The 26,374-nt window shown below is 49.9% G+C and overlaps 3 protein-coding genes and 1 non-coding gene across 4 annotated transcripts in view; all 4 read right to left on the bottom strand.

The window, feature by feature from the left end:
- MEX3D (mex-3 RNA binding family member D) overlaps positions 1 to 633 on the bottom strand; it is a 26,595-nt gene extending 25,962 nt beyond the window's left edge. Inside the window, 1 exon segment of the mRNA XM_023743287.1 lies at positions 525 to 633. Coding sequence (XP_023599055.1) covers positions 525 to 633 — 109 coding nt within the window.
- Positions 634 to 2,197: 1,564 nt separating this feature from the next.
- Positions 2,198 to 2,335, bottom strand: LOC111823061. The gene has a single exon (XR_002826049.1). It is a non-coding gene; the product is annotated as a small nucleolar RNA SNORA8 (small nucleolar RNA).
- Positions 2,336 to 8,509: 6,174 nt separating this feature from the next.
- On the bottom strand, positions 8,510 to 11,608 carry LOC102417966 (cytochrome b-c1 complex subunit 10). The gene is made up of 3 exons (XM_006101776.3): positions 11,440 to 11,608; positions 9,287 to 9,431; positions 8,510 to 8,673 (listed from the first exon to the last, which is right to left on the bottom strand). The coding sequence occupies exons 1-2, from the start codon at positions 11,487 to 11,489 to the stop codon at positions 9,314 to 9,316; spliced, it is 168 nt and encodes a 55-aa protein (XP_006101838.1). The 5' UTR covers positions 11,490 to 11,608; the 3' UTR covers positions 8,510 to 8,673; positions 9,287 to 9,313.
- A 7,293-nt stretch (positions 11,609 to 18,901) lies between these two features.
- Positions 18,902 to 26,374, bottom strand: part of TCF3 (transcription factor 3) — a 34,937-nt gene continuing 27,464 nt past the window's right edge. Inside the window, 3 exon segments of the mRNA XM_023743274.1 lie at positions 18,902 to 19,835; positions 22,421 to 22,656; positions 22,820 to 22,955. Of these exon segments, the coding sequence (XP_023599042.1) occupies positions 19,693 to 19,835; positions 22,421 to 22,656; positions 22,820 to 22,955 (515 nt within the window). The 3' untranslated portion in view covers positions 18,902 to 19,692.

Below are 26,374 nucleotides of genomic sequence, written 5' to 3'. Positions count from 1 at the left end.
GTCACCACGACCCCGCCTGCGTCCCGGATGCCAGCCCGGCGGCGGGCCTCTACGCCAATGCCTCCCGGTTTCACGGCGTCCAGCCTCTTCACCGGGGTCCACATCCCGGGCCGTGGCCGTGGGCCACCCCCCTGCACACCCCGGGTCCCACCCAGCGCTTTTCCGACGTCTCCGAATCCGGCCGTGCGCCTCCTCCTCCCCGCCTCCACCTGAGTCCGGCCACCGTCTGTGGGTTGGGGGTCTCGCCCTCCTCTGTCCCCCTCCCATAACCTCCTCCCACCCCCGGCCAGAGGGTCCAGGTGGCGCTGCCCGGCAGTCCCTCTCGTGGCTTCACTGTTTCCCCGGAGCAGAGCCTGGCCGGCCGGGCAGGCGTTGAGACTGCAGGAGTGGACGGCGGTGGGTGGCGGGCGCCAGGGGCCGGCTGGACCTCCTGCCTGCCCCCCCGGAGTCCTGGGGTGAGTGGGAGGGCGAGTGAGAAGGCCCCAGACTCCACCCAGGGAGGGCAAGAGGGGTGGCCGGCGTACCTGCTTCTCCCCAGCAGGTGTCTTCCCAACTCTGGGCCGCGCGATCCGTGCTCAGGTGGGAGGCAGGTCCCAGGCGGGGAAACCCAAGCCCACAGCAGGCAGGTGTCATTTGTTTCAAGCCTTTAGGTGAGTGCAACTTCAGAAGATTCCTTATATCCCTTCCCCTCCTGGGTTCTCCAAGGGGGAGCTGCACAGACAAGTGAGCAGGCAAAGTGGCCCAGTGGGCACCCTGAATGGGAATCGGGGGTGACGAGATTCCAAAGCTGGTTTGAAGCCTTAGGTTTCTATCTGCAGAGTTCAGACCCAAACCCAGGGCTACAGGACCCTGGCCTTAACTAGTCCTAATCTGCTAGATGTGTTTTCCCGTGGGTGTGACTTCATTTTTTAAAATTAATTTTATAATCCTCACCAGAGGATAGGTTTTTATTGATTTTTTTAGAGACAGAGAGGGAGAAACATCAATTGATTGCATCTGGGGATGGAGCTGAACTCTAGGTATGTGCCAGGACTGGGAATTGAACCTGCAACCTTTTTGGTGTATGGGTTGAGGGTCCAACCAACTGAGCAACCTGGCCAGAGCATGAGTTTATTTCTTAATATAAGAAATATAGCCCTAACCAGTTTGGCTCAGTGGATAGAGCATCTGCCTGCGGACTCAAGGGTCCTGGGTTCGATTCCAGGCAAGGGCATGTACCTTGGTTGCAGGCACATCCCCAGTGGGGAGTGTGCAGGAGGCAGCTGATCGATGTTTCTCTCTCATCGATGTTTCTAACTCTCTATCCCTCTCCCTTCCTCTCTGTAAAAAATCAATAAAATATATTTTTAAAAAAAGAAATATAATTACAACCCAGATGGTGTGGCTCAGTGGTTGAGCGTCGATCCATTCACCATGAGGTCCAGGCACATGCCCAGGTTTCTTCGGGCTCGGTCCCCAGTGGGGTGTGTGCAGGAGGCAGCAGATCAATGATTCTCTCTCATCATTGATGTTTCTATCTCTCTCCCTCCTCCTTCCTCTCTGAAATCAATAAAAAATATATCTTAAAAAACAGAAATACAATTATAGAGACAACACATTAATTGTAATCAGCGAAGCCATTTGGACACATATAAAGGAAAAAGTATTAACAACACTCCCACCCCCGTGTCATGGGTCCCGAGGATTATCCCCTGTCCTGCTTTCAGTTCTTGGGGTATACACAGAAATGGAATTCCAGAAGTGAAATTGCTGAGTCAGATGGCAATTCTACGTTTAATTCTTTGAGGAACTGCCATCCTATTTTCCACAGCAGCTGCCCCATTTCCCATTTCATATTCCCATGAACACCCTCCCCTGCCCACCTCCACAAGGGAAAATAGAAATTAAACCTGAAGGTGCCATATGAAGAACCTTTAAAAGACTTTCTATGGCAGGGTCTCCCCCTCAGCACTGTTTACATCAGGAGTCCAGTTATTCTCTGTGTATAGGGGCACAGGGTGCTTCCTGGGCATTGTGAGATGTTGAGCAGTATCCCTGCCCTCCACCTACTGGATGCCAGGAGAACCCTGAGATGTGACAACCACAGATGTCCCCAGACACTGCCAATGTCCCTGCAAGCTAATATGAGGCGTGGGAGGCAACTCTCCTGGGACCCAAATTTAGAGGGTGTGTGTGTGCGTGTGTGTGTGTGCGCGCGCGCACGACGCGCCAAATTACCAGGTTTAACATGCTTGAAGCCGAGAAAACCAACGATGCCAGATACTGAATTTATATCGCACTGTCCTTTGAACACCCAGCAGGAATAAACTGCTGAATGCAGATACCATGCAGTGTATCAGAATGTTAAAATTTTAAGTAAATACAGAATTGAGCAAACAGTGCTGTGTCAAGCCATTTTGGAGACCAAGACAAAATGAGACATGCCCCTTTTATGTCGTTTTAAAATTATTTTTTACGTATTTATTTAATTTTTATGTAGTTTTTTTTAACGATTAAGTTTTTCCCCCAGATCATTAAAGTCATTGAAAAAGTATTGCCCTAGCTGGTTTGGCTCAGGATAGAGCGTCGGCCTGAGGACTGAAGGGTCCTGGGTTCAGTTCCACTCAAGGGCATATGCCTGGGTTGTGGGCACGATCCCCAGTAGGGGGTGTGCAGGAGGCAGCCGATCAATGATTCTCTCTCATCATTGATGTTTCTATCTCTCCCTCTCCCTTCCTCTCTGAAATCAATAAAAAAAATATTTTTTTAAAAAAAGAAAAAAGTATTAAGATATTGAGAAGAAATTGTATTAAAACTTGGTATACTTTGAACTTAGATATTCTATTTGTACCCATACCTGAATTTATTAGAATTTCACTTTTCTGCCTCTCACAGAAGCAAATATATATTGTTGTTGTTAATCTTCACCCAAGGATATTTTTCCATTGATTTTTAGAGAGAGTGGGAGAGAGGAAAGGGGAGAGAGACAGAGAGAGAGGAAGAGAAATATCGATATGAGAGGGACACATTGATTGGTTGCTTTTCTTGCACCCCAACCAGGACTGCAACCCAGGTTCATGCCCTTGTCTAGGAATCTAACCTCAGACCCTTTGGTGGGTGGGCCAACGCTCTAACCACTGAACACACCGGCCAGGGTGTGGACAGTATATTTTTAAACAGTTGTCTCTACCTCTAGATTTTTTTTCTTTTCCGCCTCTAGATTTTTTAAAAATTAAATTTCTTGAGGTAACATTGGTTAGCAACAGTATATGAATGTCAGGCATATAATACAGCATCCGTGTTGTGTACTCCATTATATGCTCACTACCTGAAGACTAGTGTCCTTCCGTCACCTTGTATTTTACCTCTTTTTAAAAATATATATATTTTTACTGATTTCAGAGAGGAAGGGAGAGGGAGGTAGAAACATCAATGATGAGAGAGAATCATTGATTGTCTCCTGCACACCCACCCACACAAAATCTCCCAAAGCTTCCTGTACAAAATTGCTGATTCCCGCTGTTCCAATACCGTTTTCTGTTGTTACCCATTCATGTTTCTCTGAATTTACACACCGATAGCAGATTGGGGCTGGTGCACAGTGTCTGGAGGGCACCCACCCTTAGGCCCCAGGGTTGTGGTGGGCAGGGAGTGGTGGGTGAGGCAGCAGGGAGGCTGCAGGCCACTCAGAGCACCATGTCCGTAGGGGTGCCCATTCTAAATTTTTTGAGGAACCTGCATACTGTTTCCCATAGTGGCCACGCCAATCTGCATTCCCACCAACAGTGCATGAGGGTTTCCTTTTCTCCACTTCCTTGCCCATACTTGTTGATTTATTGATGATAGCCATTCTAACAGGTGTGAGGTGATATTTCATTGTGGTTTTAACTTGCATTTCTCTGGTGATTAGTGATAATAAAGCATCTTTTCATATGCCTATTGGCCATCTGTATGTCCTCTTTGGAGAAGTGTCTGTTTAGGCCCTCTGCCCATTTTTTAATTGGATTATGTTTGTGGTTGAGTTCTATGAGTTCCTTTTGTATTTTGGTTATTAACCTTATCGGAGGTACCATTTGCAAATATCTTCTCCCATTGGTTTTCTTTTTGTTTTTTGATAGTTTTTTGGGCTATGCAGAAGCTTTTTTAAAAAATGTATTTTTATTAATTTCAGAGAGGAAAGGAGAGGGAGAGAGAGAGAGAAACTGTGCCACACTGGCTGGGCTTTTTAGTTTGATGTAGTCCCATTTGTTTATTTTTTGTTTTACTTCTCTTGCTTTTGGGATCAAGTTTACAAAAAGCCGTATGAGACCAAGGTCCATAAATTTAGTATCTATGTTTCCTTCTATGTTTTATTGTTTTAGGTCTTACATTTAAGACTTTAATCCACTTTAAGTTAATTTAAAATTATTTTTGATTTCAGAGAAGGAGAGGGAGAGAGAAACATCAATGATGAGAGAGAATCTATCTCCTGCACGCCCCCTACTGGGGATCGGGCCCACAACCCGGGCATGTGCCCTTAACAAATCAAACCTGGAACCCTTCAGTCCTCAGGCGGACGCTCTATCCACTGGGCCAAACCAGCTAGGGCTAAGTTAATTTTTATTATGGTGTCAGCAGTCTAGTTTCATTCTTTTGCGTGTGGCTTTCCCGTTTTCCCAAAGCCATTTATTGAAGAGGCTGTCTCCATTTTGTGTTTTTGGCTCTTTTGTCGAAAATTAGTTGCCCAATGTGTGAATTTCTTTCCGGACTCAGTTCTGTTACACTGGTCTGTGTGTGTGTGTGTTTCTGCCAGTACCGTACTGTTTAATTACTGTGACCGAGTCAGGGAACGTGATGCCCTTGGTTATTCATGGTACCTGACGGATTGTTTCTCCCTGCATTTGAGGCAGTGAGCTCTTGTTTAGAAACTGTTTTGCTTTTAGCAGTTCAGCAGGTTGGTAAGTACAGGTCTTTTCTTTTCCAATAGGAGGTGCTGTAGTGCAAGTTTGTTCTCGTCTTCAGCTTTGCTGTTTTGCTAGTAATGGCGGCTCCTAGTCCACAGCTGCCACACCAACTGTGCCGCAGATCTGCCCTTCACCGGGTTTAGCTGTACTAGGTGCTGGCTACTCAGGCCAGAATTCTGCGCCTCCTACCCCCCAGCTGCCATGCGGGGGCTACAACCTGACTCCACAACTACCTACTGTGTCAGCAGAGCTGTGGTGAACAACGACCTGCATCTTGTGGCACCGTTTCTGTCCTTCCTCATCCCGCATCCCCTGCTCATTCTGATGCGTCACCTTCAGATGTCCCCGTGCACAATCTCTCAGGCATATCTGGGTGCTGAGCAGGGTCCTTTGTTGAATTACAGTTGTCTGACTTTAAGGGGAGAGACAAAGGGGTCTTCTCACTCTCTATGATGTTGATGTCACTCCTCAGATACGTTTTTCTTAAAACTATTAACTATTTCAAAAATGCCTAAAAATACAGGAATTGGGGCATGTTTCCTTTTGCACAGCCTGTCCACGCTGCATGTGTTAAATACTGTTAACAAAAATTTATGAATACTCATTTATCTCACAATTCACCATGTATTTAAGTGACAGATATGTTTTTATATGTCTGAAAGAACATCTCAAGTATTATAAATAGCAATGACAAGAAATGAACATCCCTGGCTAACTGACTAGTTAATAAGTGTTAGTACCTGGCAGTTTTAAAAACTGAGGCTGCTGCCCTGGCCAGTGTGGCTCAGTAGTTTGTGGAGTGCCGGCCCATGCACTGAGGGTCTTGGGTTTGATTCCTAGTCAGGGCACATATCCAGGTTTTGGGTTGGATCTCCAGCCGGGGCATGTACAGGAGGCAACCGATCAATGTCTCTCTCTTGTTCCTTTCTCTAGAATCAATGAAAACTCTCGGATTAAAAATAAATTACATAAGTGCTATGTGTGTCACTAACTTTTTAAAAATATATTTTTATTGATTTCAGAGAGGAGGGGAGAGGGAGAGAGAAATAGAAACAGTGATGAGAATCATTGATTGTCTGCCTCCTGCTGGGGATTGAGCCCACAACCTGGGCATGTGTCCTTGACCAGAATTGAACTCGAGACCCTGACGCAGGCTGACGCTCCATCCACTGAGCCAAACCAGCTAGGGCTCATTAATTTAACTTATATAGTAACAAGGGTATTATTCTTCACCGTTCCTAATTCTGACCATATAGTTTTCCTTTTTTCTATTTTGATTTTTCCATTGCTTTCTTATAATCTGTATTCAATTTCTAGCACATGGCTCCACTTCCACATTTTTGCACTGCTTACACTTATGTGCAATCTTATTCCTTGCCTGCACAGATGTGGAAAGCTAGATATAAATGTTAAAGCTGCTTCAGTTTTATAAACATTTTAATGTGTAGTTTGGACATGACTTATTGACTAAAGTTCTCTAAACTGGAAATGAAATGCATGCCTCCCAAAAACGTTCTAGCTTTATTACTTCCGTAATAAGCATTTCATTGAGAAATATCAATCTAACTACAAAAACAACACACACACCAAAAGACAAAACTGAGGGTACTGCTTAAGTGGTCACCCGAGCCATCAGGTACCAAGTCTCCAGCATCACCACCTCCAGGCAGGGCAGGCTTCAGAGCACGGTTTAATGCATTCATACATCCAAGAAATAAGCCTTAGGTGAAAAAAGTACATGTGGAAAGGTGTGTAGTAAATGCCACCACTTGTGTTAAAAATATACAGCTGTTATGGACTGCGTATGTGCTTCCTGCCCCCCAAATTCCCATGTTGAAGTTCTGAGCCCGTGTGGCTGTCTGGATTGGGGCCTCTAAGGAAATAAAGAGGTTAAATGAGATCACAAAGGTGGGTCCTGGCCCCTGGGATGAGTATGGTTCTAGGAGACACCAGAGCCCACTTGCTCTCTCTTCCTCCCTCTACTCAGGCATCAAGTGAGAAGGCAGCTGTCTGCAAGCCAGGAGTCAGGTCCTCACAAAAGCCAACCCTGTTGGAACCTTGATCTTAGACTTCCAGCCTCCAGAACTGTGAGAAAATTGAAACTACTTTCATTATCTAAATTCTGTTAAAAATAAGATAAATTCTGTTAAGCCACCCAATTTGTGGTGTTTTGTTGATAGTCCATGCAGACTTATATAACAGCTATTTTCAAAAATATACTGTCTGTATAGAATCTTTCTACAATTTTCAAGAACTTGGCAAGAATTAGAACTGGGCAGGGGCACCAGAGGGAATGGACTATGCCTTATCCGTATGTACCTACCTGTTTTTATATCCTTCATGTGATGGTTTAATACATCTGTAAGTTCTGATATTCCTCCTTTGAAAACAGAGTCTAATTGTTCTCCCCTTGCGTGTGGGCTGGACACAGGGATGTGGTCCTAATGAATGGAATGTGCAGTGAGAATAGAATAGAGGATGGAGTGAGACTTTCGAGGGTAGCTCATAAAAGACATGTGGCTTCTGCTTGCTCACTGTGAAACCACTCCCTGGGGGGTTGCAGGGGGTGGTGCGGGAGAGTTAGCAGCCACATTGTGAAGATGCCCAAGCAGCACTGTGGGCAAGCCACCTGGAGAGGAGCTGAGGCCTCGCTGTGCCAACAGCCACATGAGGGAGACATACTGGCTCCTCCATCCGCAGTCTTGCCTTCAGATGAGGTGGCCCCTTGATTGCAGCCTCATGAGAGACCCTGAGCCAGGACAACCAATAAGTTACTCACAAATTCTTGGCCCACAGAAACTGAAAATAATGAATGTTTGTCATAGAGTAATTTCTTTCTTTTTTTCTAAAGATATATTTTAATTGCTCAGCCAGTGTAGCTCCGTTGGGTGAGATTGTTGGTTCAATTCCCGGTCAGGGCACATGCCTGGGTTGATATCCAGAAGGGGGGCATGTGGGAGGCATCTGATCAATGTTTTTTTCTCCCTCCCTCCCTCTCTCTCTAAAATAATAAAACAAAAGAACATCGATCTGCCGGATCTTGCAGGCCCCCCGCTGGGGGAATCAAGCCCACAACCTGGACATGTGCCCTGACCTGGAATCAAACCAGCAACCTCTTGGTGCATGGGACGATGCTCAATCAACTAAGCCAGTGGTTCTCAACCTTCCTAATGCCACGACCCTTTAAAACAGTTCCTCATGTTGTGATGACCCCCAACCATAAAATTATTTTCGTTGCTACTTCATAACTGTAATTTTGCTACTGTAAACAATATGTATTATATATGTTTTTTCTGATGGTCTTAGGCAACCCCTGTGAAAGGGTCGTTTGACCCCCAAAGGGGTCGCGACCCACAGGTTGAGAACCGCTGAACTAAGCCATACTTGCTGGGCATTATGGGGTAATTTCTTAAGGTAACAATAGGTAAATACACTTTATAGGTATTACCCATTAAATACCTAAATAACCAATTTCTGCCAGCCATTAGGAAACTCAGAGATTTGCAAAATTTTGGAGCTGAAAGGACCCCTGGGTCTCCCGAGCCACCAGGTTACCAAGTCTCCAGCATCACCATGTCCAGGCAGGGCAGGTTTCAGAGCAAGGTTTAATGCATTCACACATCAAAGTTATTTTCAGAAACATAGAAAGTCCTAAGTCACACTGTAGATTTCCTCTCGATCCATGCTGAAGGCTGGGGCTGTTCCAGATGCAGCAGGTGCTGAGAAGGAAGCTGCTGGCACCACCAGTCACCTAGAGGGGAACAAGAGGGTGAGCAGAAGTCTCCTGGCTCCAGATCTTATGGGGAAAGAGGCATTGAGCTGTGAGGAGGAACACAGATGCTGCAGCCACGTTCCAAAACCAGATCTAGCTGTGCCATCTAAGGGCTGCAGGTCCTCATCTGTGACATGGGGTAAAGCCATGCACACTCATGTGGGGAGCAAGCTAGTAAATAGCACAGTGATGATGGTCACGCGGGGACTAATGGACAAGTGTGAAGGGTCATTACTGTGGCCCACCAACTCCACTGCCCCATCTGTAAAATGGGCATCCTTCTGTCCTACCCAGGGCTGGGCAGATTGAGATGGCAAGCAGGGTGCATGGTCATTCTCCCAGATTGAGCAGTGAACAGTGCTCATTCCCTTGTCCCATAAACTGAGGCTGACAGCTCTGTGCCAATAGGCAGGAGGTACCTGAAGAGCCTACCCAAGAGCTCCGCCCTTAGGCACGATTCTCCAGGGTGAACAGTCCAGCCTACCAACCTTGCTGCCCCAGGCCTGGAAATGTGGGAACCCACCTTGTGGAAGGTCACTCCTCTGCCATGAGGGAATCATGGGATTCACCTGCCGACAGCTGCTAAACTTACCAGAGGGGTCTGAGGAGGTCAGTTTAATTAGTCCTTCTTAAACTTGCCATTGATGTAGGGCACCCAGTCCAGAATCAGTCGCCAGTCGGTGGCCCACACTAGCCCCACGGCGCCCACGGCGCCCCACATGCCCGCCGTGGGGATCCTGTGAGAGGACAGTGGGGGTCAGGCCTTGCTGGGGTCTCATCCTCCTGGTAGCACATGTGGGTCCCTCTCCCATCCCCAGCTACTGTAATATCAAGTATCCACCATGCACTGACCCCTGTCCAGTGTGTGAACACATCCTGCTGATGATCCTGCAGGGTGGGCACAAACAGAGGACTCTGAAGTGACTCCACTCTTATCTGCTTTCAAATTGGGATGTGCCTAAGATTTTATTTGAGGAATTTGCTACTAAAAAAAACCAAACCTGCCCTGACTGGTTTGGCTCAATGGATGGAGCATCAGCCTGCGGATTGAAGGGTCCCAGGTTCGATTCTAGTCAAGGGCATGTACCTTGGTTGCAGGCACATCCCCAGTGGGGGGTGTGCAGGAGGCAGCTGATTGATGTTTCTCTTTCATTGATGTTTCTCTCTATCCCTCTCTCTTCCTCTCTGTAAAAAAATCAATAAAATATATTTTAAAATAAACCAAAAAAAAACAAACAACCAAACCTGCCCAGCCAGCATGGCTCAGTGGTTGAGCACTGACTTATGAACCAGGAGGTCAAGGTTCGATTTCTGGTCAGGGCACATGTCCTGGTTGTGGGCTCCATCCCCGGGGGTGCGCGTGTGTGTGCAGGAGGCAGCCGATCAATGATTCTCTCTCATTGATGTTTCTCTCTCTCTCTCCATCTCCCTTCCTTTGAAATCAATTTAAACACACACACACACACACACACAAACAAGTTGTAACCACCATTGCAACAGCTAATATGTGCATGCAAGCACCATATATACAGTTTACAGTGATTGGCTATCTCCTGCAACAGCCTAGAACTGAAGGAGGCATGAATGTCAGGGTCTCTGTTTTACAGATGAGAACAGGCACAGAGTGGGTGAGTTACTCCCTTGAGGACAGTCTTATATCATAGATCTCATTTACTTTCTCTTGTCCACTGACTAGAACATCAGCCACAAAGGTTCCATTTATTGCTGTGTCTCTGGCACCCAACAGTGCTATGTGCTAGCACATAGTGGGTGCTCAATAAGTGCTTACTGCCCTAACCGGTTTGGCTCAGTGGATAGAGCGCCGGCCGGACTCAAGGGTCCCAGGTTCGATTCCAGTCAAGGGCATGTACCTTGGCTGCGGGCACATCCCCAGTAGGGGGTGTGCAGGAGGCAGCTGATCGATGTTTCTAACTCTCTATCCTTCTCCCTTCCTCTCTGTAAAAAATCAGTAAAATATACTTTAAAAAAAAAAGTACAACACCCTTGAAAAAAAAAAGTGCTTACTAACTGAAAGCCTGGATGAGTTTGTCGCTGCTCTGACCAAGTCCAGATGAGAATGAACCAACTGAGCTGAGTTCAGGAAGTCAGAGCCAACATGCGGAGGGACTGCATCGGCGGTGCTGGTGCTTCTCACCAGGTGCACCAGGGACAGCCTTCACCCCTTCAACCGTCCTGGGCCCGGGTCACCCCAGCTGTCAATCATCGACATCAGTGTCTCTGCCAGAGCCACTGTCCAGAGGCCGCTCCCATTCCTGCCTGAGCTCGGGGGCTCGCCTGCCAAGTGTAGGCCCCTCTTTCTTAGCTCCTTAGGCAGCCACCCCAATCCCATCTACTTCCCACAAGGGTGCAGAGGCAGATGCAGCCGTGGGCTTCATGCTCCCAGTACAAGGTCATTTAAAACGTCAAAAGCAAAGTCGGGAACATACAGCTGAGCCGAGGATGCTGGGCGGGACAGGGGGCGCGCCTCCCGGGTGGGCAAGGTCGTGGCCCTCAGGTGGGAAAACCGGCTCAGAGCGGTTTGACCTCGGGCCCGGAGCCCACCACGTACTAGTGTGTGGCTGGGCCAGACCGCTCCGCCTCTCTGTGCCTCAGTTTTCCCATCTGTGGCCCCGCACAATTATGGGTTTGGGGGCGGCGGTGCGCGCACTGATTGGGGCCGCACAGCGGCGGGGCGGACCGGGAAGGACGGGCGCGGGGTACGAAGGGTAGAGGTCAAGACCTCACCAGTTCTTGGCCAGTTGGAGGTAGCGCGGGCCCAGGAACTTGCTCAGCATCGCGTCGAGGTCCGCAGCTCAGGGTGACCCCAGTGGCTCCAGGCCGGGACGCACGACCTAGGCCGGCAGAGACGCCCCGCCCCGGGTCAACAGACCACGCGACATCCGGAACCCCTGGTCGCTGCGCGCGCAGACCCGGAACACATAAACAGTTACTTCCGGGGTGGGGCGGATGACGTTTAGACGCGGGCGCGAGTGGGCGGGCTTATGAACACGTGACGCAGGAGCTCCTGGTCTGCCTTCCCGCCCGCTGTCCCAGCGGCCCCGGCTGCACGGCCTGAGGCAACCAAGGACGCCGCGCGACATTTGGCTGGTAGCTTCGTGTTTTCACTCCGTGCCAGGCTTTATTTACAATGAACGAAACTGAGGCCAAGCTAGGAGGGGACTTGCCCAGAGTTGCCCAAAGGGGCAGGGCTGTTACTAGAGAATCCGGGCTGTTACTGACCCGCTGTCAGTGGGGCCTTGGCCAAAAGGCAGAGCTTCCCCAAATCTGTTTGCTCTTCGCGATTGTCTGTTGGAAATTTCCTGCACGTTTCGTTTTTAAGTGCGGTGCTCCCTTCCCCGCCACAACCCTCCCCCACCCACACCCCCACACCCCCACCCCAACCCCCCGGCGGCGGAGGGCAGCGAGCTCCAGGCGCCCAGGATACCCGAGTCCCGATAGATGGGCCGCCGCCGGGCCAGGGCCTCCCCTTCATGGTTGACAGCCGCCAGGCGCCCTCTTGCCCAGCGTGGAGGCTGCAGTTCTGGAGGTAAACCCCGGATGCCGTGGGTGTGTGTCCAAACCCTGCCGTGGCCTCGATTCTCCACCCGCAGGCTGCAGGTTCTGACCTGACCCTGACTCCCGGCCTGAGACTGGGAACCGGCAATAGTATGTAGTGACTATGGTCTGGTTTCTCATTCTTTTCAGTTGCCTGAGGGTTTTGAATTTAGTATGAGAGAGAACCAGAAAAAGTCTCTGTCCTTGCTGGAAACTTAAAAAGTAGGAAATAGCCCTAACTGGTTTGGCTCAGTGGATAGAGCATCGGCCTGCGGACTGCAGGGTCCTGGGTTCGATTCCGGTCAAGGGCATGTACCTTGGTTGCGGGCACATCCTCAGTGGGAGGTGTGCAGGAGGCGGCTGATCGATGTTTCTAACTCTCTATCCCTCTCCCTTCCTCTCTGTAAAAAATCAATAAAATATATTTTTTTTAAAAATAGGGAAATAGGGGCCGTCATGATTGTTGAGAGCGAGGAGGAGAAAGACAGAATAAAGCTGTCTGCAAAGACTAGCATACATAGATAGGCATGGATGTCTGGGGCTACAGGTCTTGATCCACCTCTATTGCTCCTTCTGCATAATGTATTCCAGCTCACAGGGCAGAATGCTTTCCTTTTAGGTGATAAGAAAAGCAAAAACCAGTGTAAAGAGAAAAGTTTTATGGCATGTTGTGTAGCTTCAGACATGGCTGGATTCAGGAGTCTAGCAATATCATTATGAATCTCTTTTCCCCTCTCTGTGTCACCCTCATTCTCTGGCAAAGTCTTTCTGGGCAGCATCGCCTGCAAACTCTGGGTTCATATTTCAGCAGCCCTTGCAAGAAGATGGGACCTCTTTCCCAGTAGTTGCAGAAAATGTCCCAAAGCTGGTTCTTGTTAGCCTGCTATTCTCATATGAGGACATGGGCTGAAATGGGAAGAAGAGAATCCCCAAGAGAATAGCCAGGATTCTGTGACCAGAGGAGATGGTGGGTAGCAGGGACTGCTGACCTCCCTCCCACCCTGCTGACCCTCTGCCCAGGCCTCCTGGATTCCCTGTGGGGTTCTATGTGCCCCTCAAGGGGGTAAACAGAACTCCTTTCGTGTGTTTACTGATGCAAAATTCACATAACCTTCTATTAACCATTAAAGTGTACAGCGCAGTGGCATTCAGGGCATTCACAAGGTTGTGCAACTACCACCCCTATCTAGTTCCAAAACATTTCCATCTTTCCTAAAAGAAGCCCCACCCCCATTAGCAGTCACTCCCCACCCCTCCCCAGCTCCTGACAACTATGAATCCACTTCGTCTGTGGATTCGCCTGTTCTGGACATTTCACATAAATGGAATCACACTGTATGGCTTTGTTTATCTGGCTTCTCTCACTGAACATCATGTTTTCACGTTGTAGCAAGTGTCAGTGCTTCACTCCTTTTTACAATTATAGTTGACATTCAATACAATTTTATATTTCAGGTGGACAGTATAGGGTTAGACTTTCATATAATTTACAAAGTGATCCCCCCCCCATAAGTCTAGTCCCTATCAACTGACACCATACATAGTTATTACAAGTGCTTCAGTCCTTTTCATGGCTGAGTAATGTTCTAGTGTCTGAATAGACACATTGTGTTTGTCCATGCATCTGTGGATGGATTCTTTTTAAATTTCTACAACTTTATTGACATATGTTTGACATACAAAAATGCACATATTTAAAACGTACAGGTTGGTATTTGGACATGTATGTATCTGTGAAACCATCACCACCGCTGATATGATGAACACCTTCCCTGCCCCTTTCCCAGCACCAGCCACTATTCGTCTGCTTTCTGCTATTAATTAGTCTGCATTTTCTAGACTTTTTAATAAAGGGAGTCAGATAGTATGTTCTCTTTGGTGTCTGGCCTCTTCCACCGAACATAAGTATTTTGAGAGTCACCCAGTTGTTGCATCTGTCAGTGGTTTGTTCCTTCTATTGCTGAGTTGTATTCTGTGCTGTGCATAGATCTGTGTTTTCACTCACCTGGTGAAGGACATGCTGGTTGTTTCCAGGTTTTTTTCTATTGCAAATGAAGCTTCAATGGACGATCATGTCCAAGTAGAACATGTGTCTTGGTTTCTTTTGGGTGGATGCCTGGGAGTGGAAGGACTGGCTCACAGGGAAGCTTATATGTAACTGTTAAAGAAACTGCCAAACTCTAAAAAATTGATATATAATTGATAAATGACATTACACTAGCTTCAGGTGTGCCACCACTGTTTTCTAGAGTAGCTATAGCCATCCACCAATCACATGAGAGTCCTGTGGTATTTGCATGTTTTACCATTTTATTAAAAAAATTATTTAAAAATTATTTTTAATTGATTTCAGAGAGAGAGAAACACCAACCAGCTGCCTCCTGCACACCCCTTACTGGGGATCAAGCCAAAACCTGGGCACGTGCACTGACCAGGAATTGAATGGGTAACCTCCTGGTGCATGGGACGACACTCAACCAGCTAAACCACACCAGTCAGGCTGTTTTACCATTTTAAAAAGGACACACTATATTCGTTTCCCATGGCTGCCGTAACAACTGACCACTCCACTCACCAGCTGGCTTAGAACAACAGGATTTAACCTCTCCCAGTTCTGGGGCCAGAAGTCCGAGATCAAGGTGTCACAGGGCTGTGCCATGCTCCCTCTGGAGGCCCCCGAGGAGGGTCCTTTTTGCCTGTCCCAGCTACTGGGGATTACAGTGTCTCTGGCTTGTGGCCACATCACTGCAGTCTCTGTTTCCTTGGTTCTGTGGCTTCTCTCTCTCTCGCTCTTGTGTCTGTGTGTCTCCTGTTCTGTCTCTTATAGGGATAGTCATTGATTTGGGACTCACCCTGATAATATAAAGGATCTGACCTCATCTCAGATCCTTTCCTTGATTACATATGCAAAGCCTGTTTTCAAATGCATTAAGTCCTCACTTGATTGCACTTCACAGATGTTGTGTATTTTGTTTGACCAGGGAATTTCCCAAATTATTAATCATTCTTTTTTTCTTATTTTTTTTAAAATTTATTTTTATTTTTTAATATATTTTATTGATTTTTTACAGAGAGGAAGGGAGAGGGACAGAGAGTCAGAAACATGGGATGAGAGAGAAGCATCGATCAGCTGCCTCCTGCACACCCCCTACTGGGGATGTGCCTGCAACTGAGGTACATGCCCTTGACCAGAATCGAACCTGGGACCCTTCAGTCTGCAGCCCGATGCTCCATCCACTGAGCCACACCGGTCAGGGCATCTTCTTCTTTTCTTAGCATTTATTTTATGTTGAATTTACTCCTGGGTTATAAGTTTTAATTTCCTCATTTCCTCTGGGAAATCATCTCCATTTTCCAGGAATCATTCATTCACAGAGCATACCAGCATTTCCTACCTGAAACCCCAGAGTTCTGTGCATTCCTGATGGACGTTCATTAGGTGTCCACAGGACTCTCTTCCTTTCTCAGTGGTGCTCACATCATCTCATGTCTTCTTGATCTCTGGGCAGGCTCTGCGGGGCTTCAGAGGCTTCTGCATCTCATAAGGGCATGTAGCCACCAGACTGGGCATTTTTTACAAATTGAAGGCAAGACCCTCCACCAGCAAAATGGTTATAGCTTGCTTCCTTGCGGTGGTCTGGAGCTGAACCCACCATATTTCCAGGTCTGCCTGTAAGGCCCTGCTCATGTGCTACCATCAGCTGCTGCAGCACAGTATGACCTCTGAGGACACCCACCATCGAGTGGGATGGGTCTCCCTATCTTAGCCCCTGGAGTGCCGGGGAGCGCGATCGCACTCCTCCTGTCTTTCGCCAAAAGTGCCGGGAGCGCTATCAGGGAGCGTTATCAAAGCTTCGAAGTGACGTCCAGTTCTATGTCTGCTTTTATTAGTGATGATGATATTGCTAAATATGTCAATGTAGTAAAGCAGTGATGGCGAACTTATGACACGCGTGTCAGAGGTGACATGCGAACTCATTTTTTTGATTTTTCTTTGTTAAATGGCATTTAAATATATAAAATAAATATCAAAAATATGTCTTTGTTTTACTATGGTTGCAAATATCAAAAAATTTCTATATGTGACACGGCACCAGAGTTAAGTTAGGGTTTTTCAAAATGCTGACATGCCGAGCTCAAAAGGTTTCCTTAAGTTTTTGAATATGTAACTTCATTTACTTGCGATTCATAATTTTTTCCCTAAACTGCTGTAAAATCAGCAAAAATGTCTTGGCAATTTTAGCACAGTTCCTAGGATACTGGTTGGCACTCAAAGGGTTAGTCTGGCATTCCTCCCTGGCCCGAGTGACAGGGCTGCTCCAGGCGGCCAGACTCAGCGGGTTCTTGTCAGGCCCTGGCCCTGTGTGGCTGCCTCCTGAGAACTGGCATCTAGTGAACCACACACTGACATCACTACTGTCGAGACATGGACATACCCATCATTCTGTTTCCCTGTACCCCATCCCCTGCCCACAGGATTTCTCTGAGCTAAGCAGACTCTCCTTCCAGAAATTTTCATGGAGCCAACCTTTGCTGGGACTGAGAAGGAACGCCTCACTTGGTGAGGATTTAGGCACCTTTAAGATGTATTTTTAAAAAAATGTTTTTATTGATTTCAGAGAGAGGAAGGGAGAGGAAGATAGAAACATCAATGAGAATCATCTATCAGCTGCCTCCTGCATGCCCCCTACTGGGGACGGAGCCCACAACTGAGGCATGTGCCCTGACCAGAAATGGTACCCTGACCTCCTGGTTCATGGGTTGACACCCAATCATTGAGCCACACCAGCTGGGCTAAGATGTATTTTTAAACACCTCTGTTGAAATATAATTCACATACCGTGCCATTCACTCATTTAATGCACACAATTCCATGGGTTTGGGTGTATTGCATTATTTATTTAAAAAATCAATAGGCAGTGAGTACCCTGGCCGGTTTTGCTCAGTGGTTAGAGTGCCAGCCTGCAGACCAAAGGGTTGAGGGTTAGATTCCTGGACAAGAGCACATACCTTGGTTGCAGGTTCCCACTTTCCTGCCAGCCCCCCCTTCACTGCTTAAGCACACAGCTGCTGAGAAATTGGGAGACAGCTGAGCATTGTCATGTCACATTTATTGCTACAGTGCTGTTATGTACAGGACAGGTCTCCATATTGACTTTAAAGGGGGTCATTTAAAACTTCCAAAGAATCCAGCCAGCTGTGTGGACACTTGTATAAAATTATTTTTCTTAAAAAAAAAAATTTAAACAAAAACAAAAGTTATTTTGAGGCACTCAGAGCACAATCCCCCTTAACTGTGGTTTTCCCCTCCCCCAGTGCTACTTCTTCCCCTACTGGGTTCATCTCATTTTACATAATTTAAATTCTACATGTAAGCCGCAGCTCAAAAGTCTGCAGACCTCCAGGGGACTAGGGCCCTCAGCTCCTGCCTGACTGGATCAAGGGGCAAGACCAAAAGCAGAATAAGAGGGAAACTGAGGCAGGTTCCCCAAGAGACAGGAACCAATAGACCAGGGGAGTCACCAGGCAGAGTCCACCTCCACCCTGCACGCTGATGGCTCTTTGCTGTCCTGATGGGCTTTGGAAGGAAGACCCCAGGGGAGGACCTAGGTGATGTCAGGGGTCAGGAGGTGGCCCCAGCCTCAAGCCCGATGTCCTGCCTGGTGCTGGCCATGGGATTCCCTGGAGCTTCCCGCAGGGCACTTTGCTCCCAGCCTCAGGGTGTTATAGTTGTGGGGGTGGGGGTCAGGTGGCCCTGGAAGTTGGGGAGTGAGGGGTGGAGTCTTGGGGAGAGACTGATATTGGTGGGGTGAATGCAGCCAGTCTGGGGGTCCTTAAGGCTTCTCTTTTTGGAGGAGGGGGATAAAGGTAAGGAAACCAAGACCCCAGTAGGCCTGAGCCTATACCTGGGTGACATGTAGGGTGACCAACCATTCCAGTTTCCCTGGTAACTGCAGGGGGTCCAGGGATGCAGATGGTCAGTGTAAACATGGGACAGTCCTGGGCAGCGTGGGATGACAGAGTCCTCCTCGTGACATGGAAGACCAGAGGGCACTTGGGGAGACCTGGGACACCGGGCACACAAGCCTGAGGGGCCCCCCTGGTTTTGCAGCTGGACAGTAATTTCGGCAGGTGCATAGCCTTGGGGTTTTTCTGGGCATAAGGACCCTGTACCTGCTCCCTGCTCTGTCCATGCCTATCTTTGGCCCCTCCACACCAGGACAGCCACTTGGTGGGGTGGGCAGGGGGTGTGAGTTTTCTAGGCTGGCCTCGAGCTACTGCCCCACTGCCAGAGTGCAGAGATGGGCTTGGGTCCCCAGGTCAAAGAAATGAAGGACACGGAGTCTGGGAAGACCCACAGCATCGTGCTCCAACAGTGCAGTCCCCCTGCCCTGGAATGTGGGTAACAAAACTCCCCACTTTGGAGGACTGTGGGCTCCAGGGAAGATGTGGGGAGGTGCCTGGGGTCCAGAGTGACACTTGAAGGAGGACCTTTGGCATTTTCACCTGGGAGGGTAGCGCCTCAGTTGTGCCTCTGCCCCTCCCGGGAGACCAGTGTCTCTCTCCTGGAGGGAGAGAGGATGGGGTGTGGAGGTCCCCATCGGGGAAAGGCCCACTTTACTCCAAAGCAAGAAAGCAAAACCCAAACATCTAAAGAAATGAGACCCACCTATACCTGCTCTCCCTGTGGCCCATGGCTGGGCCCCCGGTTAGGTTTACAGTGGGGTCTTTTAAATATAACTTTTAATCTGGTTGATCGTGAAATGTAATGCTCAGTTCTAGAAACAGCAGCAGAAATACAAGAGACACGAAACTTTTATACAAAACATTTGTTGCTTACAAAACATATGCAAAAAAAAACAAAGGCATCCTCCTTGCTAATTTTCTTCTACATTAAAAAAAAATTTCATAACTAGCGTTTTTATTTTCCTTAAAAAAAAAAAAATCAGGCATAGGCACAATTTGCTGGTGGCTTCTGAAGAACAAGCCAGTTTTTTCACAGCGTCTCTCTCCAACAAGTGATATGTTTCAACTTTTCCATGTTTTATACTTAAGGCATTTTTTTTTTCTGATGAAGTGTATATTTCTTGTTTGTGTTCCAGTTTTTACCAAAAAAGAAAAAAAGAAAGCTCCTTCCAGCCAGGGCTTGTGTAGCAAGGCTGAGATGCAATTTCAGGATCCATCAGGCAAGTCCCAGCATGTGGGGGTAGCTGAGGCCTGGGGGTGGGGACAGCAGGGTCCCCAGGAGGCTCCTGGACCCCACTGTCACCTCTAGGGCCCCCATCTCTTGAAGCCTCCTTAGGCTGGTGTTGGCTCAACGCTGACCACAGGTGTATGTGAGGTGTGGACTGGCCGGCCCACGTTGAGGATGGACCCGACACGCGGTGTGACCATTCCAGGTTAGACTGAGGTCAGGTCACTTATCCCACGGAGGCGTACCTTTCACATGTGCCCAGCAGGGTTGTGGGCCTCACTCAGGCCCGGGTGGGCTGCTGAAAGCACCATCTGGGGGTCTCCAACCACGCCTGACACCTTCTCCTCTTCTCGTCGCTTCAAGCACGCTGCTTTGGGGTTGAGGTTACGTTCTGGTGGTAGAGGGAGAGCACTGTGGGAGATGATCCCCAGAGAGGGAGAACATGAGGTGGCAGGGGTGTGGGGAGCATGGCAGAGCGCCAGAGGGAGAGGCAAAGGCCCTCACATATGTGGCTGCCTCCATTTCTTGACTTGTCCTCCCATTCCCTGAGAAGGCCGTACAGGGCTGGGGCGTTGTAAATGATAAAGAACAGGTTGGGTGTTCTGGGGGACATCAGAGCCTGAGATGTGGACGGAGCCCAGGAGCTAGTGCGCACCTGTCTCCAGTGAAGCACCATTGGCATGCAGGTGGGAAGGGGTAGGGTGGGGACTCCTAGCCTGGGCGCCTACCTCGCACCTGCTGCTCCAGGCCCAGGATGACCTGCACGGCCTGCTGCAGGATGAGCAGTTTGGTCTGCGCCTTGTCCGACTTGAGGTGCATCTGGCACATGCGCCCCAGCTCCCGGAAGGCCTCGTTAATGTCCCGCACACGCACCCGCTCCCGCGCGTTATTGGCCATACGCCTCTCCCGGTCCCTCAGGTCTTTCTCTTCCAGGGACAGCACCTCCTCCGTACTGCTGGGTCACAGCACCAGGGCCTCTGTTAGTTATGTGCGGGGGCAGGGGTTGGCTGAACAGTGGGTGGGTGGGTGAGCAGGGCCAGGTTGTGGAGAGGGCACCTATTGGCTCTGTGTTTGTGTGTGTGTGTGGGGGGGTGTACACAGCAGTGCAGGGGCAGGTCTGTGGCTTGTGTTGTGGGTGGACACCATTGGGTAAGTGGGTGTGCCTGGTGTGTGCATGCTCATGTCCATGAAAATGTGTTCCTGGACTGGAAACCATAAGCAGTGTGCCTGTGACCAGTTCCAGGCAAGGCTATGTGTGTGTGGTCATGTTCAAGAGACATGGCCAAAGCCCAACTGTCCCCAGGAGGCTCCACGGAATGGAGGTGGGCCTTGATTTCCTTCTATCGCTTGCCCATCCCACATACCCCAGGATAGGCCAGGTGCCCCTCCTGGGATGACGACCTTCCCCGTTCAGAGCAGTCACCTCCTGGGTGAGGGAGGGCTGGTTCTGCCTGGCTTGACAAGCCGGGTGGGAGGGAATCAGGAGACTGCTACAGTAGGCAAAGGCCTGGGGAGACCTCTAGGGCTGGGGAATGGTTCAGGACACTCAGTCCCACAAGGAGCCAACCAGTTCACACCCTCCAAGACCCCCACACTAGACTCTGGCTGCCCTGACAGCTGGCCCTGGAGTGCCCACCATGAACCCTGCCCATAGGTCCGACTCTGGGTGGGAGAGTTAGCTCCCTGGGCCTGGGGCCTCCGCTCTTAGGGCCTCAGTGGTGGCTCCAATTTATGGAGCACTGTGTGTGCCAGGCACCGAGTTGAGCCCATTGCCCACATAAGAATCTAGAATGGGAGCATAGACACCTGCCCACCCAGTGGTCTACACTCAGCCCAGGCCCGAGGAGCTGGTGGCCATGTGGCTTTGGCTAAGTGGCCTCACTCTGTGCCTGTTTCTTTCTGGGTAGGACTGGGGCTAACTGAAATCAGGACACCTGCCACACTCAGCTGAAGACAAATGAAGGCCCGGCACATGGTGTGTGCCCGAGGTGCAGGAACCTGGACCTCCGGTGCCCTGTCCTGCTCCTGTGCTGGGGGGGCTGTTGCCCTCACCCTGCCTGCTGGCCCCGGAGCCCAGGACAAGCGCGCAGACCAAACTGACAGCCAGGCCCAGAGGCTGGTGCTCCTCGGTCCCCTTTCATCCCTCAAGTCTCCACAGGTGGCTTTGAGGGAAGAAAGGGCCTGAGGTTGCTACTAGCCATCCGGTGCTTGGGCAGCAAGTGCGAGGTAAGGAGGGGCTGCCGGTGGAAGCAGAGACGGACAGGCTGGGTGGGGGAAGAGCGCAGAAGTCAGAGAGCAGAGAAGAGGATGCAGGGGACACACACGGCATGATGCCCACACCAAGTGCAGATGCGGAAACCTGAGAGCTGAGGGGACAGTGCAGGGTGGGCCAGGGCCCCAGCTCCAGTACAAGCGACAGTGCTGCAGGAGAAAAAGGGTTAATGGGTGCGCAGGACGGGGAGGAGTTAAGGAAGCAGCTGGTGGGAGTAGGGATTCACCTGGGGTGGGGTGGGAGGGGGGATGGGACAGGGCGATTTCCAGATCCTCACCCAGCCCTGGGAAAGGGGGTTAAACCCCACCTGCAGATGGGGTTTGATGGGGTCCTACGAGGTGTCTGCTCAGAGTGACAGTGACAGCCTCCGGGCCCAAGGGGACCACAGGCCATTGCTGGCTAGGCTCTGGGGCTTTCCTGAGGTGGAAGGGCAGGGGTCCCTAGAGCCAAAGTGCCAAGGTCCGTAGGATTAGGGGTCCAGAGTCTCATCCTCCCATTCCAGAGGGGACACTGGGGCCAGGCCAGGCAGAAGGCAGCTGGTTCAGGGTGGGAGGACGGTCACTGGGGCGCGGGGGGTGTGAGACAGTGACTTGGAAGAGGATGATCACTGCAGGGGGCAGTCACTGCAGGAGAGGCGGGCTCTAGGAGGGGGAAGGAGAGAGCGCGGGCAGAGGCGACGGGAGGGGAGCGGCGCCCCCACTGACCTCGCACCTGCTGCTCCAGATTCAGGATGACCGACACGGCCTGGTGCAGGATGAGCAGTTTGGTCTGGGGCTTCTCACTGTTGAGGTGCAGCTGGCACATGCGCCCCAGCTCCTTAAAGGCCTCATTGATGTCTCGGACCCGCAGCCGCTCTCGTGCGTTATTGGCCACCCGGCGCTCCTTCTCCCGCTCAGCCTTCTGCTCTGGGGGGAGAAGGTCGTCCTCGTCCTCCTCCGGGCTACGGGGGTGGGGGAGGCCGGGGGGCCAGAGGGAGACAGTGAGACGGGGAACAGGCGCAGGGCCCGCCGGATGCCTCGCGGTGTGAACGCCACTGGTGTGAGCACTGTGTGCGTATGCTTGAGTCCTGATAGGTGGGGTAGGGACCGAGGAGGGACTGGCACCTGGTCCGGATCCTGGGGGCCTTCAGCTCCTTCTTCTCCTCCTCTGAGTTGTCAGCCACCGACACATTCTCCTCATCTTCCTTCTCCTCCCGCTTGATCTCACTGGTACCTGAGGCGGTGCCCCTGTGACCAAGTCCTGCAAGAGGCTGAGGGTTAGGGTACTGCTACCTCCAGGGCCACTTGGCAAGTCCTCTTATGAGGGGTGAGAGCTCTCCTGGCCTTCATTTGCAAAGTGGGGGACAAACCATCTACCTTACACCACTACAGGCACCTAATTACAGACAAAATTAAAGGAAACCTTTAGAAGGAAGTGCATGGGAGTTTTAATGTGGTCTAGGGGCAGAGAAAGAATTTGTAAACACTAAAGCAGCGGTCGCCAACTGGTGGTCTGCGGACCACTGGTGGTCCATGAGGTCCGAAAGGTTGGCGACCGCTGCACTGAAGAACTGTTTCCAAAAGAAATCAATAAATTTGACTGTTGTACTATAATTGAGAATTTCAGATCACTAGGATATCTAAGAAAATGAGATATTTTATGATATCTTGATAAAAATACTTGTCACGTATAAATCAGCAAAGGCTAGATCTCCACAATATATAACGGACTCCTACAAATCAATAGGAAAAACAGATTCTTCAACAGGGAAACAGGCAAAGCATGGAGCAGGTGTTTCATAGACAAGAAACGGATGTGGCTATATAGAACCTGCATTATCACATCAAGAAGTTAAGAAATTTTGAATGAGGCCCTGGTTGGGTAGTTCAGTTGGTTAGAATGTCGTCCTGATATGCCAAGGCTTTTGGGTTCAATCCCCAGTCAGGGAACATACAAAAACCAACCAATTAATGAATTTATAAGTGGAACAACAAATCAATATTTTTCCATCTCCTCCCCCCACCCCCAGAACATCAGTAATAAAAAAAAATTTTTGAGGACTATGAGCTACATATCACACACACTAAGCAGACTAGAGAGACCTGACAATTCTAAGTACTGCTTCTGACAGCATATTGGTACAGCCACTTTGGAAAACAATTGGGCATTGTCTGGAATAGGTGGACAGACATGTGCATACCCAGAAATTCCACACTTGGAACCACACCTGAGAAGTTCTTGCACATGTGCACCAGGAGACATGTTCCAGAAAGCACCTGATGGAAGCAGAGTGGGAAGTGACCTATCGTCCTAGGTCGGCCTGGGCCCATCCTTAGCCACTTACAGGGTGGCAGACCTCACAGACAGCATGAGCAAGCAAGCAGATGCAAAGGAACATTTGCAGGATGCTGATTTTTGAAAGTTCAAAAACCATGTAAACAAAATATATGGTTTCTGGGGAAACAGTTACACTGAACTTAACTACACTGAGGTGCAAATGGAAAAATGCCGACCATAGGAAATAGCTCAGAGCTCTTCAATGGATGAGCCAAGGGGAAGGGGAAAGAATCTGCGCATAAAAGCTTAGGGTTCCCCCTCAGCACTGGACACTGAGGCTGGGTCATTCTCTGTGGGGCAGTCCTGGGCATTGTGGGGTGGTGAGCAGTATCCTTGGCCCCCATCCACTCAATGCAAGGGAGCACCCCCAGTCGTGAGAACCACAGATGTTCCAACATTGCCAGGTGCCTCCTAGGTGAAACTCTGGGTATGGAGTGACAAAGTTAAACATGAAAGCATTGACTTTTTCTCTAAAAGCCAGGCTGGCTTTGGGGTGGGACAGGATGGGGAGGGTCCCCAGGCAGGCATGAGAGACCCTGCTTTTTATAATTTGGGTTGCATGGTGGTTCCCAGGGTGCTTGGTATGTTAGGCAGTCTTGTCACATACCAACATCACACTAGTGTCACATGATGTATATTTTTCATTAGGTTGATATAAGGGTGGGGTAGGTGGAAATCAGGGATTGGCCACTGCCTGGTGGGGGATCCCTGGACCTTCACTGGGCCTCGATCTCCCCCGCTACAGCAGCACCAGCATCGACTGATCCTGGAACTGGCCATAATGAGACCCAGGCCCCTGACCTCTGGTGGGTGCTTCTGAGTCCTGTCACATTCCTCCCTCCTCTTCTGTGAAGACCTCCTACCCAATGGACACCTGTCCTGCTTACCAAGGGCCTCCCCTTACTGGCCCCAGTACCTTCAAACACATTGCCTATTCAGTCTTGAAAGAAACCCTCTAGATCTCGCCCCCTCCCACTCCTGTCCCTGGACAGTGACGCCCCAGCATTCCACTGGTGCTGCCCCTGCCCAGGTCACTGACCCCTAGTTAGTGTAGCCTGAGTCCTCACTCTGGTGTCTGACACAGTCTACCCTCCTTCACTTCTCTCAGCTGCCTGTCCCCATCTGGCCTGACGCTCAGGCCGGGCTCTGCTCTGTCTACACATTGCCTATCGCCCCATCTAGGCTCTTGCCTTTGAACTCCATCATATGCGATGACACCCAGGCCTCACTCTAAACTCCAGACCCAACTCCCATCATCACCTCCACATCAGCAAGTCCTGTGGACTCTGCCTTCAGAATACCCAAAATCCATCCACTTCGCCCTGGCCAGGCCCAGCACCTGCCCCCACTATTCCTCCTGGACCATCACAACTCTCCTCCCTAGTCCCTGTAGTCTGTCCTCCCAGCAGCAGCCACCAAAGGGCACCAGTGAGCACCCGAGTGAGATCCTGCCTTAGCCTCTCCCCAGCCTGTCCTCCCCGAAGCCACCAAAGGGTATCCCAGTCTGGTCCTGTCCCTCCTCTGCTCAGAGCCCTCCAGGGATCCAATCTCCCTCAGAATAAAAGCCCAACACTTCTGTGTGGCCTAAGGTCCCACATGACCTTCCCCTGTCCCCTCTCTGCTCCAGGCCTCTCCTGCTTTTGCTCCTCCCTGATTCTGCTCACATGTCACAACCCTGCTACCCCCATTATCTTTAAAACTACAATCCAGCCCTGACTGGCGTGGCTCAGTTGGTTTGGCATCGTCCCACGCACCAAAAGATTGCTGGTTCAATTCCACGTCAAGAGCACATGCCCAGGTTTCGGGCTCAATCCCCGGTAGTGGGCATGCAGGGGGCAGCCGATCAATGATTGGCTCTCATGTCAATGTGTTTCTCTCTCCCTCTCTAAAAATCAATAAAAAATATTAAAACAAAATTAAAAAACCTACAAGCCACCTGCATCCCCTCCCCATTTTCTCATACTCATCTGTGTCCTCCCCCCAGGGTTGTGTGTGTGTGGGGTGGCTTTCTCTGTTGGATTTGCTGTTTTATTCCCCAGAGCCTAGAGAAACACCAGACACTTGGCACTGAATATGTGCCTGTTGGGTGAGCTCAGTTCACTACACTGTGAGTCAATAAAAAGGCAGGGGCCCTGGTGGCTACAGCATCGCCCGTGCCAATGCCAAGACTACTGGGCTCCACCTTGCTTCTGGAAGATGGGCGGTGACTTTGCCCCCCTTTCTAGGACTCCAGGTGCCTGACAGTAACCACACCTGCCTGGCCTCCACTCATAAAACTTTTCCAGTTCCCATTGTGCCTCAGGTTCCTCAACTGGAAATGGAGGCGGGATAGTCCCAAGCCC

The sequence above is a fragment of the Myotis lucifugus genome, unplaced genomic scaffold (genome assembly GCF_000147115.1).
Source record: "Myotis lucifugus unplaced genomic scaffold, Myoluc2.0 scaffold_383, whole genome shotgun sequence".
Taxonomy (NCBI): Eukaryota; Metazoa; Chordata; class Mammalia; order Chiroptera; family Vespertilionidae; genus Myotis; species Myotis lucifugus.
Note: the sequence above shows the minus strand (reverse complement) of the source record. Positions and strands in the feature narration are given on the sequence as shown.